Here is a 14,158-nt window from a genome sequence, read left to right as displayed (position 1 = left end):
TTAATGGGTCCGATTCCAACGATACTAATTGTTACGAAGCAAAGTAAGTCCAGAATAAAAGACCGAGCAGATTACGTCATTATGAGGGGAAGAAGTTATGTGGACCATCAGGCGCAGCTGACAAAATTTGTAAGCTTGCATTTTCGCAATTGATACACAGCATGCAGTCTTCTTTGAATACGGCAAGTAAAATCCATTAAAACTTTGTCGACCGACCTAGTTGTAAAATCACAAAGACCTTAAAATACCTCTGCTTTCTATCAAAATCTTAGTTCTGGTAAAGGAGCCGCTTAGGCTCCCCGTCATTGTAACCTAGCTGAGTTAGCTGGTTTCCGGGTAATGCCATTAGCTCCAGGTCCTACTGACCTATGACATATGTATTCTCTTCTTGAAAAGCTTTAGCTAAAAAATCACATTCTATGAATTCAGGTGTCTTCGGCTATTCCAAATAATTAGTAATATCTATAATGACATCAAATCCAAACTTAGAAGAACAAAGCCAAACAACTAAAATGAGTTGCCTGCACGTAAGTATTCAATTTTCTTAATTCTACAGTGTGGACACATGCGGGAATCTAAAAAATACTTTAGGCAAATTCTCACAAAGAGCAGTTAAAGTACTGGTAACAACACCAAAAACTTCCTTTTTAAACTCAATAAAACAAAACTTTTTAAACACCAACTAAGAGTTACACAGCTTAAAAGCTTAAGTGGCTTACTGTAAATCATCCTGACCTAAACATTAATAAATTTATCTATAGAAGTTTTCGAATTAGCCCTTATTAATATGCTAGGCCTTTTGCACAGAATAACTTGTTAATAATGTTAAAATTCAAGTGGAAGGAATGTTTAATGGAACGGAGGTGGACTAATCCTTCCAGTTTTACACATCCATTTTACTTTTAATGTGCTTAAAGCTTCACGCCTCTTCGTGTTCGCGTTTCCCCAATCAGGTCTTTGGGCGGATGGAGGTTCGGAGTTTTTTATTTTTTACTCTTCCATAGGAGGATGTAAAAACAGAAGGTGTTGGCATCCTTTTTTGCAGTGAGTGCAACAATATGCTTTACCCAAAGGAAGATAAACGACACAAAAGGCTCATGTATGCATGTAGGAATTGTGAGTTTATGCAGCCGGCGGATAATCCCTGCATTTATGTTAATCGTTTGGAGCAGGCCATCGAGTAAGGTTTTTTGTTACTTTTTTGTTTAATCACCTCTAATTTAATATGGGGAAAATCGTGACATTGGTTCTCATTAATGAATTTCTATATGTCATTGTGGAATTTTATTTCACGAATGCTTACCTCCACAAAATTTGTCATAATTGCGTACTATTTCGTATTCCTGTTTAATTTCATACTTTTATTGGCCTGTTTGGATCGGTTTTTAATTCTTAATAATGTGATTATTGCCGATGAGGCTTGCGGTATGCACTGTCTCTTATACGTTGATTTGTTAGATACCCCATAAAGTAAAACGAATTACCTTATTTTCAAAGGCTCAGCAGAAGACTTAAAAGCATACAGTTACTAAATCTGATAATTGTTTTCGTCAAATTCTTGAAGGCCAGCCTGCCATTAAGTTAAAGAGAGGTATTTCATTTAGAGATTATAAGCATCCTTATGCTGGGGAAGCTCTGGACTGATTATTTGTTTTGTATACCCGACAAGTCTGCTTGCGCCACGGCTTGGTTCAGCTGATTAGCATACACTGAAGATGATCATATGTCACGCATGTTACAGTGGTAATGCGCTCGTAAAAAGAAGAATGGTCGTAGAGCATTACTCTAGCTTGTTAAGCATTACCTACTTTGATCTGTTGTTTAGTGAGTTAGCGCTGATAGTCCCTGACGTGGTACACGATCCAACACTACCGAGAACGGAGGAGCATCAGTGTCCTAAGTGTAAGAAACAGGAAGCGGTATTTTTCCAATCCCAAACAGTCAGGGCCGAAGAGAATATGCGTCTATACTATGTGTGCACTAATCTTGATTGCCTCCACAAGTGGACTGAATAACTGCATGCACCCCTCGTTTTCTCTACAGATTATTACCTACTCCGATGTACGCAAAGACTTCAGCTGTATGTAATTATTTTTAACATGTATTATTCAATTTTTGTCGAATTTTACGCCTTCTGATGGATTTCTTAGGCACCGAACCCGAATAGGTGGGCGCCCTTGGGTCGGATCCACCGTTGACAAATCAAACTCTTTGCACGCTGTCATTTTATGTAGCGTACTAATTGTTTTGTTTGTAACATTTTGTAATATCTAACTCTGGATAAGATTTTTAAATGTTTCAAATGGTAGTCATAACAGGCGCTCCGGAGCTGTTTGTTGTAGAAATGATTTGGATTTTGAGAGATAGGCTTATATTGTGCGTATAGGAACGAATGTGGAACTTTTGGGAAGTTGTGGGTCTACTTACCTGCGCAAACTGAAAGGCTCACGTAGTCAAACAATTGAAAAATCGAATGATTAAGCCATCATGTAATTCGTACAATTCTGATGATGGGAAAAAAATGCAAGTAGCCGTGAATATAACGGCATTCTGGGACCAAACTATCGTGCCCCATTGATGAAGACATGAAGTTCTGATTGTGCTGGTGGTCTTCAGGTCCTTCTTCCATCAAATATAGAATTAGATTCTGTCACGCTTTTCAACGTTTGAAGGAGATGATCCTCTTTCGTCAACTTCACTCTCACCGGTGGATTACCTAATCTATAAGCCAGTGGCAAACATAAATTGGGTCTCCCTTTTCGACTGATTGTCTACGTCCCCGACTCTTGAGCCTGTCTCGCATAAATAATGTGTCTTCAAACTAGCCGCACATCACCTTAACCCTGTAGTCAGTCTGTCAGATGTCTACCCAACGGCACGCAAGCCCTCAATCATCGGTAGAGGGAGCTAGATTTTGCCAATTCTACGACATAAATGCGGTTAGTTGCCATCGTACCTATGCAAGTGAATAACACTGATGTTTTCGAGCTTAGTGATGTGATTCCTTGCTTAGGTGTGCGTTTTCCTCCTCAGTTCTCAGACGTCGGAATTCCGCTTTGCAGCAAAAACTTTGAGCCTTGAAATACCCTCCCGACAAATCTACACGTTAGAATGTTGTGTGTTCTTCCACACCACCTTGTTGCATTACGATTTTAGGAGAGGACTTTGTCCACCGCATTGAAGACAGCGCTAAGCGAACCCGATGCAATGGGGTGACCATTGTGATAGCAACCAGGTAGAATCTGTCTGTTCGATTTTTCGAGTAGGTCTTTTATGCCATGGACAAAACTCATTCAAACTCTTATTCTTTTTAATGTGACCACCCATAAAAACTGTGTTTATTCTAATTTGCTATAACCAAAGCACTTTTTTAGTTCTAACATTCTACATCTCTTCGTGCCTTCTCTTTCCCTTCTCGGTCAACCCCACTTACCCACTTACCCCATTACGTTCCAAAGTACCCTCGCCTTCAGATCATCTCACCCACCTTTCCCTCTTCTGATTCGCCCCTATAACCTATCATCAACATTTCCATCCTGCTTTAGATTTACTTGATCCAGGTAGAGAGCACTCCGGCTATTGCGAATTTGCGCAGCTTTGTTCGGCAAATACCAACAATGATAGGTGCAGTGGTGTTCAATACAAGTAGGTCCGGTGGCACCACTTGGAATTCTTCGCCCGCTGACATCTTCCAATCAGCAGCCGCACTGACGCACTTTTTGCAGGTATAAACCAAACACTGTTCTTCACTCGCCTTCGCGTCGTTTGCCGCATCCTTCCCGATATCCTCCACATCCCAGTCGACTTCATCATCGTCTCCCTCTTACGACACTTCTTTAGGAGAACCTTCTACTCTTATGTGAGGGGTGGAGTATCTGACGCACTTCCCTTCATACCTTTGCACATGCAAGATGGAGATGTCTTGGTCTCGTGCCCTCCCCAAGAAGTGATACACATTTGCCTCCATACATGGTCAATCAACTCCTCAACGCAGTCTTCTGACTTGCTCATTATGCTCACTACTGCATCCCTGCCACCTTGAATTTGGCTGTCCACAGTCCCCGAATCGACCGCACCTGCTCTTCTGCATTCGTGACTACGCTTTCCTCTGCTTCCCTCTCCACACATATTGGAGGTCATTCGTTCAGGATCGAACTTACCTACTGTGGTTGTGGAAATGTCCATTGCCTTGCATAAAGTAATTCGCACCTACAAGAAGTGGAACAAGGACCTACAATATACGGTGAGTGTAGGCAAAACAATTTCAGTTAGTTGCCTCATCTTAAGGAGGTAAGAAGGAAGCTAATGAGTTAATGAGCACCCCAGTAGGAATATTGACTTACTCGGTACTTTAGGTCAGATTGGAATTCATCGACTGTCTGTCCGGGCGGTATAGTAGCACCACTAAGGTGCCCGAAGCAAATAATGTCTCCATGTTTCAGAATAACACAAGCATGAACTCGAGTGTAGTTGACGAAAGTTCCGTTCAGGCTGTGATCGTACAACATGAATCGGCCATCTGACAATCGTTTAACGGTGGCATGATTGCGTGAAATCATAAGCCTGTTGAAGTTGCTTTCAATATGGTAGTGAGGCCGATTTGAGGCGTTACGACGACCAATTGTGATCTCTTGTTGTCCTACTTTTAACTCAATCAATCTCGGATGATTGGAGCACCTAGTTGACGCTCTGCAGCATACATTCACTGGTGCGTCGCCAATCCAGCATAACGATAATGTAGTCATTGTTCTGGATGTGGAGCAGATCAACGTTTGAGCGTGAAATATCACAACTGTGGCTAGTGTAGTGGTGGCGGATTCAGACGACCCGATTCAAACAAGAATGAGGCGTAATAGCCTGCAATCGGGAATCAACTTGAAAATTAAATCCGCTTGCCGAACCGTTGCCTTATAAACAGATGGAAATGTCCAAATATGGTCACTAATGAGTGAATGTTAGCCGCCGGATCACCTTTCATGCATGTGATTGGTCTGCATCGGTCGAGTTCAAGTAACATCTATCTACTCCATTGTATAATTCACCAAATCTTACTCATTTACCTAAGGCTAACTGAGCCGGACTTCTGCGTGAATGTCACTTGGCAGCACTATGAGACTTGTCTTAAGACGAAATCAGACAGAGTAATCAAGCAGAATACATATCTTCGACCTACATAAGGCATGAGGGCTAGCTGGCTGGCCCGGAGACCAGCCCAGCCGGTGAAGTACAATGGCCAATACAAAGTGGTCCTGCCAAAACCGGCTGTTAAACAAACAACCAACTTATTACACTATTGCGGATATATTTATGCATCAACACCTGAACATCAACACTTGGATTCAGGTGAAGAAGGTGTTGTAATTCCTATAAAGGAAGTGTCGATTAGTATTACATTCTCGTCAGTGCTTTACGGCATCTTAGGAGTTTCTCAGCATCTTGCTTCACCAGTTGCCATGAGAACTGACTTCAAAGACATGGGAGGTGGATGTACTTAAAACGCATCTGTAATTAAGGCTCGCAATGTCAGGTGAAGAGTCTGGATCCGCATACTGCCATTCCACATCAGTGGCGGCTTTCAAGATTGTGTGCCCCTCCACCTCGGGTATTACTGGACACGAATTCTGAGTTCGAGTCTTTCACGCTAGAAGTGGGAATGTTGTCTCTTTGGGCACTATCGACATCTTCCTCTCAAGCTTTATTCTGAGTCCTGCTTCTTTATCCACTTACATCTTGCTACTTGGGTGATCCGATGCCCTTTCCCTCCTTGTCTTAGACGTCTACACACCGATTGAGTATATCTATTTGGTAAAGTCATCCTCTACCGCAACTCGCGTTGTCCTAACAAAGTGCTGACTGTGGAAGTGATGGTCGGCATTACTGTGATTCAGTAAATCTACTCTTTTTAATGTTATTATTGCGTTGTTTTTTAAGGGATGGCGGTTATACTAATAATTTTACAGCCCATGTCTATTAGTTCTTGGCCACACCTCCCCCATCCGGTGAAATGTGGAAGAGATTGGGGCAGTGGTTGCTCATTGTCAATGTTTGCAACCACCGACGGTCAACGCCTTTGAAAGTCTTCAGAGCAGACTACGATGCAGATGTGGGAGTGAGTAGGTAGGAGTGTAGGTGGTTTTGTGGACGGGTAGATGAACACCATGCAAAAAAATTCCATTCCCGATTACTTTTACCTAAAGCTGCACATTCCATCAAGGCCTTCCGCACAGATTGTTCATTTCATTTTAAATCGAATGTAAACATCTGCCACCTCGGCAAATTCAACGCTGCTATTAACGCTAACGAATCTTGTTGAGGTAGGGACATTATCTAAAAAGTTATGGGCAGTTGTGCCAGCTTTAATCTCGAAATAATGTTTAGCAGCATAGTTGTTACTGGCACATTCACTTATTATTTCCAAGTTATGGTTGCCCTTCCTCTCCGAATTTGTAGTTTCCTGTACCAGTTACAAAATGGCTTCTTGTGAAGCACAAAAGGAGTGGCAGTAGTTGATAGGCGCTTTTATTTGCTTGTCACATAATTATTCCATAGAGTGACAAATTTAGGAGTGCTTGGAAGGAACTAGCCTTAGTTGTATGCACACCTACTGTTTTTAATGCCCCAAATTTCACACCGTTGATAAAAGTTGCCTCAATACAGTGGTAGGCAATCTGTGGAGATGCAAATGTCTGCCCGACATTCGAACAACTCCATAGGTTGCCATCTAAATTCGAGTGGTGACACATTTATGAGGTGAATGTGAACACCCGTCATCACCGATATGAGATTCAATTCAAAAGCGAATTCCGTTGAAGCACACACACAATTCAAGGGCAGTGTGGAGGTTGATGCACCAGTGGTTTTACGTAAATATCGGTGGAGTCTGCATTATAAAAAAAAAGTTTTCCCAGACATGCGATACTGCTCTTGTGCACCCACATGAAATCGTGACAGGGTGAGTCAGATTTCCCATTGTTTTGCTTGAAAATCAAGTGTGTCTCATTTCGTCCATGGAGCATGGTGACGCAAATCTTGCGTATTCCGCTGTGGTCAACAGAGATATACGCGCGTGCGTCCAAAAGAGTCCAAGCGAGTGGATACTTGGTTTCCAAGGCGCACTTCATTGTGTGGATGGGTTGTGTTGGATGATGTGGGATGACTTAGGTACATATGCTCTTGAAGTACCTGTTTGTTTGAATGTACCCATTTAGTAGTAGGTGTTCAGATCGGACAGAGCTTGTGGCCGAGCAGATATCATCGGTTGCAAGCCACCAAGAAGGCACTAGCTTTGTTTTATGAGAGTCACACAGACCTGTATTCTCTCGTAAAATTATAACACCATGCAATGCAGAATGCCTTTACAGTAACTATCCCGTCGGAAAATGGAGAAAGCAAAGGGAGAAGGCCATAGCATTAAAAATATTACAGGTCTGGAAAGGAAACCCTTTGGTGTCGATAAATTGTGGACGTTTCGGAGTACTATGTGACGTGGATACCTGTAGACTACACGATCAAGCATTTCTAGTGGATGCCAAATGAATCAATGCTTTATTTTTGACATTCACGCGAGTCGTCCCATTCCTCCACCGGAATTACACTTGAGAACCAAGTGTACACTCCTGTGATCTGTATTGTGGCAATGCGGTGCTGCAGTGCTTCCATAATCCTGGCCCTACCATCAGTGGAAGTGTAACACTGAGACGGCATGTTGACGTGCTGTGTCGTCTTCTCTTGGTCTCGTTTCCGAGCTGGGATGTGTTGAGCATAATACAGGTTTTTTTGCTTGTCCCAAGGTTCCATCCCTCAAAAGTGTTTTGGCTGGATGTTCTTGTTAGCCTAAGGTAAAAAGAGTTAGTCAAAATGTAAGGTTAAAATGACCTACTTTACTTTCAACTCAAGTGCTCTGAATAAGGCGTCGCAGTTGTCTAGAATGCAGTCAAGTCCACGCTTTGTGATTAACAAGGACGAGGAAGTGGTGCGCACGGAATAGACAAAAACAGCACATTTCCTACACCTGAAAGAGCATCCTGTTAAATGACATAAGAAGATGATGATTCCTTAAGTTTTGGAGCTTTCTTCAGCAATTTACTCAGTAATATGCATTTCGCCTTTTGACTTACCGAATGAAGTGGCACTCTCTTAGAGGCAACATTTTGCGTCTAAAATAGTGCCAAAAGATCATTCAATCGCAAAACATCCAGCGTGAGGTCTATGGATAATGCTTCAGTTTAATGTCTGCTGCATACTATGGGAATACATGCTGATTCTCTGTTTGTCTAGACAATGGTCACCCATCCAAATTAGGGGCCACCCTTATCTAATGCCATCGCTAATTGTTTAGTTAAAGAAAAAAAAGGAACGAAAATGAAAAGAAGGCAATGCTATAGCACAATTATCTAAATATGACAGAGACCTCTGTCTAGGTTGCAGGTGGTAGTCGCATATATTCTACTTATATGTTATTGAGTAAAACATTTTGTGCTGCAATTGTTAGCTGACAGCTCTGCATTGATGCACGGTGGCAAGACTCCATTATTTATTTTAGTAATAGGAACAGACTGCATCGAAGGTCTGTCCATGTATTACTTTAGTACCTTTAATATGGTCAAAGCAAATTGTGTCTTCCTGTTCCATAATAACCTCACCAAAGTCTCGAATATGGTTGACGCATGTTCCATTCAGGTCGTGATCACACTGCATGACCTCGTCTCCCAGTAGTCTTTCAATGCTGACTTGACTGCGTGAAATCAGAGGTCCGTGGAAGTTGCTTTCAATGAGGAATTGAGGAGGATCTGGAGAGTTGCAACGACCATTTCTGATCTCCTGCTGTCCAGTCTTCCACTCGATCAGTATGGGTTGGTGAGGGCACCTAGTTGACGCTCTGCAGCATATACTCTTCAATCGGTTTCGTTGGTTTGCAGTGCCCATCCAACATAAAGATACCGTAGTCGGTGCTTTGAAGACAGAGCAAGTCCGTGCTCCATTAGGAAAGATTATCACGGTAGTCAGCGGACTTCAGTATCTATCTGAGGCTCATGACAGCGAATTCTAACCCAGTGACAGTAGACAATACAACCAGTTGATTAAGAGAAAGGCGATCACCGTCTGTCTTCTCATCTGTCTGGTTTCAACAAACAAATCACCCATTGGGAGTAACCTACCTACACATATTGCAACTATTGTGAATGCATTATTTTTTACGCATAACTGGATATTCACATTTGACTGGCAGTTTCAGAACATATGTTTTCCAGTGTAAATGCAAACTTACCTCCATATTAGAGCCTATACTTTCTTGTGGCATTATACATTCATAGATTTAATTGAGATTTAGTGTTTCCTTACATTCTTGCCTGTGTGGGTACATATGTATATATAACCTCGTGTGCCTTTTAATTTTTGTAAATATTTTTGTTGGATTGAGTATGTTTACAATTTTCTGTATAGCTTTTTATAAATAGATTTGTTAGATTGCGAATACACATTTTTCCCTCTGCAGATGGCTGTTATGTTAGTAATATTGAGGCCATACGAAGGATTGTGTTTTTATTTGCTTATACATCTGTTTCTTCAATTGCCCATGTAGGTGCATACCAACGGTCCGGAATTCGACTTTATACTTACACATACACATATGCGTTTGTATATTTTATGCCCTTATCTTCAATTGTATGGTTTTATGCGTTAACTGGAGCAGATGCCCACGTCCGCGTATTGTGGCATGTATACATGTGCCCGCATGCTCCTCTGTCCGTGGGCGAGGTCGTGTGCATGCCTAGGACGCAAAATCAGTTCTCCTGTCTCCTTGGTTTTCACAACTACTTTGATAAGTTGATCGAAAGGATTGGCTTGTCAGTTTCAGCCCTACCCTATTTTGGTAACAACGTATCCTCCTACACTTCTATCTTTCCAGCTTTAACTCCGTGGTGTTCACTATTACAATGTTCATCTTGTGTGTCTCTGCAGCCTCTGATTTTCTTCAAACAGAACACAGGGGACGGGATTGATGGGATGGCATGACAAACAGCGTTGGTGGAAGGTATTGCTTCAAAAATATTTATCATGATGACTAACATAAAGTACCAGCAAATGAAAATAGACACTGATATAAAAGAGTGTTTGTATATCTCTTCATGGAGCCCTTTAACGCCAATCTGAGACCACCATTAGCAGAGGGTGTGTATTATTAAAGGAATAAGGCAGATGGAGGATGTTTACGCTGACAGATTTGTGAATGACTATAACTTTATTCACTAGAGCGCAAAGTGAAGAGGTCCAGCCTGTGGCCTATGATGCCTGGCCCGTAGTTCAGAGGTGCTGGTGATGCTAATGTGGGGGTGAATGGTTGAGGTGAGTGTGGTGGTGGAGGGAGCACTTTTAGCAGGGAGACGAGTTGATGCGTTGAAAAGCACGTTGCAGTAGATGCACGTGTGCCCTTTAACCAACTCACATTGTGAGTCGCTTAGAGACGGTGGGAGTGCCATGTAGCTCCGACTACATGCCACCATTCATACCATTATTTACGTATCATGGAGTTGTTATGGTCTAGTTCCCTCCACGAGAATTGATATACATGCACCTCTATGCACGATGTAACTACATATCGTCAGTTTCTACTGACTTTCTTATACTGCTCAAGAATGCATTAACTTCAGTTTGAATTTGACAGTCCACAGTCTCTGAAACGGCTATATCTACCCCTCCAATTTTGCAGCTACGCTTCACAGAGAGCAATGCGCACCTAAGAGATGCAGATCAAAAAATCTGCCTAGTCCTTTGTGTGTAGGTCCAGCAATCCATTAATCTACTTGTGGTATGACTGCATCCAATTTATTATTCTGTGCAAAAGATTTAAAAAGGAATTGCAGACTTACCAGGCACTTCAGATTGTAATGGAACACCTCGACCGTCCATCCAGGTATTAATCTAGTGACATTTCAGAATGAGTCCACCACAAGCTCGATTGTAGTTGACGCATGTTCCGTGCAGACTGTGATTGTACACCATGAATTGAACATCCGACAATTGTTTAATAGCGGCATAATTTCGTGAAATCATGCGTCTGTCGTGGTAGCCTTCGGTGAGGTAATGGGCGAATTTGCTGGGTTGAGACATCCAAATCGGATCGCCTGATACACTAAGTAATCCGGCGTTCAACACAGTGCTCAACCAATAGACATACTGTCAGGCACCTTCCGGCCACCGGGTTCATCTGCTTTCCTGAACACCATAAAGCATCACATTTGTGTTAGCGCCCTTTCTGAATCGAGACAGCCAATGCATGATAATGAAATAAATCGTAACGACTGTCTTTTATTGTGAAAGAAGGTGGCTTGGACGTTTGCGCTCCAGATAAACACCCCTCTCCGTTACTTCTACACTTAAGTATTTGTCATTTACCGCGGTCGTCTCTAAGTTTTTCGTTTTTCTGCATTCTGTTATTTTCGTCCTTCTTTGAACATTTTTTTTAAACTCATCTCCTTTTCTTGCCATTCTATAGTTTGCGTCGCCCACTTACAGGCGTAACGGAGGGATCACAACATCTCCATATAACCTCACCACTGCAATAATGACGAAACAGTAGCTTGGACAAAATTTGCCATGTTGTGTTGGAGACCAGCCCGCAAGACTAAAAAATGTACAGATTATACTTACGAGGGGATTTTTGTTGATTTTATTAATCGTTTTATGTCTCTCACCCTTTTTTACTCCTTACCAACCTACTTTTACGTTTTTCGTCTCAGATCAAAGGCGCTGATTTGTGTGGCCAGTACCGCCCCATAAGACATATATCCGCGAAGCCCGAATTTCGGAATCACTTTTGGACTGCGCTTCTCGTATTTCATGGCATAGCAGAAAAAATATTTCTTTTCTCACATTCTTGGACGCTACCAATATTACTCTTTTTTATTATCCTGGGCCTACCCCCCCTCATTTAAACCAGTGTTTATAACGAGTATCTGTTATTCCTGGAATTGCTTGCACAGGTTGTGCTAGCCAGTTACTGCCGTTATAGGCAATGATGTAATCAAATTAAGCCTTCTTGTAGTGAAAGTCAACAAGGGCTTTCAGACCCAGACCGTTGTCAGGGGGCTCATCCCTGCTACTCTAGTGGTCTTTCTCACCAATGTCGATCTGATCTCAGGAGAAAAGTAGGGTGAATATTGCCATTTTTTGATATTGTGCTATGTGAACTGATGATTGTCTCGTTTTTGTCTTCTTTCTCCTTTTATTCTTATACAGAGGCAATACTCATCCAGTTGTAGCGGCCTGTACTGATGGCTGCGGTGAGTGGCGGTGGCGGGAGCAATTGTAGCAGGGAGCCTTGTAGACTTGGCGAAAGACGCCTTCCAAAGTGTCAGCGTGGATGTGATCCCAGTGGACAAACTCTGAATTCATGGGTTTACACACTTCAACTCACCCCGCTTCTGCCCCTGTGATGGTAAATGGTGCTTATTTTCACGGGATAGGTCAGGCTAATTCATTCTTATCTTTATTGGCATTGAAAGATTTGCTAATTTTACACTTTATTCTCAGTAAGAGGCTTTGCTAATGTTAGTACAAGTATACTGGCATATTTACGATCGGTGGCAGCCAATCACCTTTGAACCAGGTAGCATATCAGAAAGGGCAAGTCTGACGGGTACCTTGAAGTCAAGCAAGAAATGGGAACTCAATTGATTTGCGAAGTGATGGCTTTGAGCCACTGCTCTATCGCTGCGTCAGAAGCTCTCTTGTCCTTAAAGGATTGTATTTTTTGCAATGAGTTACGCTGTCCAAAGTACCGCACCACTTTGTTTCACTAATTTGCCAAATATGATTTCCGGACAGACGTTGGATATGTTCTATTCCGATCTACAGTACCGGGTAAGTCTGCATTCCCATTGGTGTACGCATGGACCCATTAGCTTCTTGCTTACCCTTTTAACAAAAGACAAATAGCTAAATGAAATCGCCCATTAATTAAATCCTTCCATTTTATCCATACGCACCGTATATCGTGGGCCCTCGTTCTCCATCTTGCGAGTGCGCATTAACTTTTGCGAGGCGATTGACACGTCAACAGCCACGGTAGGTAAGTCCGATTCTGGATGCATGACCTTTCAATGTGCGTGGAGTGGGAAGCAGAGGAGGGTGTAGTCGCAACAATTAGAAGGGCAGGCGCGTTCAATTTTGGGGACTATGGACAATCAAGTTCGAGGTGGCGATGATGCCAGAAGACTGTGACGCGGAGCTGATGATGCATGTGTGGAGATACAAGTGTATCATGCCTTGCGTAGGGTTCAGGATCAAGGGATTTCTATGCTGCATGAATAAAGGTATGAAAGAGTAAATGAATCTCAGTAAGGAAATTCATAAAAGGGAGTTAAACAGTGGCGCAGACGATGATGGAATCCACTTGATTACTAAAAATACCAAGGGGGACGTGGCAAAGTAGGAGGGAGAGTTAAAAAAGTGCGTCGTAGCGTCTGCTAATAGAAGATATTATTGGGTAAATTGTGTTAATTGCTATCATCCAATCTACTTGCATCCATGGCTATTAATCCTAGCAATGTTGACGCTTTCCGAATGAAGTTGTGAAATTTTGTAATGGTCGGAGTGTTCTCTAGCACAATAACGTAAGTTCAAAGCAGGATGAGAATGTGGACGATGAAGTGTTGGGGACAAGCGAGGTTGTGAATTGTGGGTGGGTTTTCCTGAAGGCAAAGTCAATTTGGAACGTAAGGACATTGAATGGGGTAAGTGGGGTTGAAGGGGGAGGAAGAGATACGAAACGAAGAGACGCAGAATATGAGAACTAACAAATGGGCTTTGGCAATAGCAAGATGGCGTAAACACCTCAGTTTACATGAGGGATTTTATTTTACAAATGAAAGTTATGCTATGTATATATATATGCAAGTTGGAACGGTTTTGAATTTCAGAATCAGAACAAATAAGGATATTTGCAGGTGTAGGTGCATTATATTTACAAAAATTTTCTTAACACCTATACAAGTGTAAATAAATGCAAGAAAAACAAAATTAACTTGATGCGTAATTAGGTGTGGATGAATTTACATGGATAAGAGCTAAAGTATAAATCAACGCTCCAGGTATAGACATAAAAGTGGAAAAAAGTATTTGGAAGACTGACCAAATACCTGAGTTTGCAAGCGTG

The 14,158-nt window shown here is 42.1% G+C and overlaps 4 protein-coding genes across 4 annotated transcripts; 1 reads left to right on the top strand and 3 right to left on the bottom strand. All coding sequences in view use genetic code 11, as the record gives it.

Moving 5' to 3' along the window:
• Window positions 1–905: 905 nt before the first annotated feature.
• Window positions 906–2,015, top strand: EGR_09441 (DNA-directed RNA polymerase II subunit RPB9; the record flags this gene model as incomplete). Its single annotated transcript, XM_024498690.1, has 3 exons — window positions 906–971; window positions 1,005–1,180; window positions 1,826–2,015. The coding sequence occupies 3 exons, from the start codon at window positions 906–908 to the stop codon at window positions 2,013–2,015; spliced, it is 432 nt and encodes a 143-aa protein (XP_024346877.1).
• A 1,532-nt stretch (window positions 2,016–3,547) lies between these two features.
• Window positions 3,548–4,745, bottom strand: EGR_09440 (hypothetical protein; the record flags this gene model as incomplete). Its single annotated transcript, XM_024498689.1, has 3 exons — window positions 3,548–3,822; window positions 3,897–4,209; window positions 4,344–4,745. 3 exons carry the CDS (start codon window positions 4,743–4,745, stop codon window positions 3,548–3,550), a joined length of 990 nt encoding a protein of 329 aa, XP_024346876.1.
• A 2,800-nt stretch (window positions 4,746–7,545) lies between these two features.
• EGR_09439 (hypothetical protein) lies at window positions 7,546–8,925 on the bottom strand (the record flags this gene model as incomplete). Its single annotated transcript, XM_024498688.1, has 2 exons — window positions 7,546–7,745; window positions 8,592–8,925. 2 exons carry the CDS (start codon window positions 8,923–8,925, stop codon window positions 7,546–7,548), a joined length of 534 nt encoding a protein of 177 aa, XP_024346875.1.
• Window positions 8,926–12,249: 3,324 nt separating this feature from the next.
• Window positions 12,250–13,094, bottom strand: EGR_09438 (hypothetical protein; the record flags this gene model as incomplete). Its single annotated transcript, XM_024498687.1, has 2 exons — window positions 12,250–12,386; window positions 12,986–13,094. The coding sequence occupies 2 exons, from the start codon at window positions 13,092–13,094 to the stop codon at window positions 12,250–12,252; spliced, it is 246 nt and encodes an 81-aa protein (XP_024346874.1).
• Between the last annotated feature and the right edge of the window lie 1,064 nt (window positions 13,095–14,158).

The sequence above is a fragment of the Echinococcus granulosus genome (genome assembly GCF_000524195.1).
Source record: "Echinococcus granulosus chromosome Unknown EG_S00148, whole genome shotgun sequence".
Classification (NCBI taxonomy): domain Eukaryota; kingdom Metazoa; phylum Platyhelminthes; class Cestoda; order Cyclophyllidea; family Taeniidae; genus Echinococcus; species Echinococcus granulosus.
This window is presented reverse-complemented; position numbering and strand designations above follow the sequence as displayed.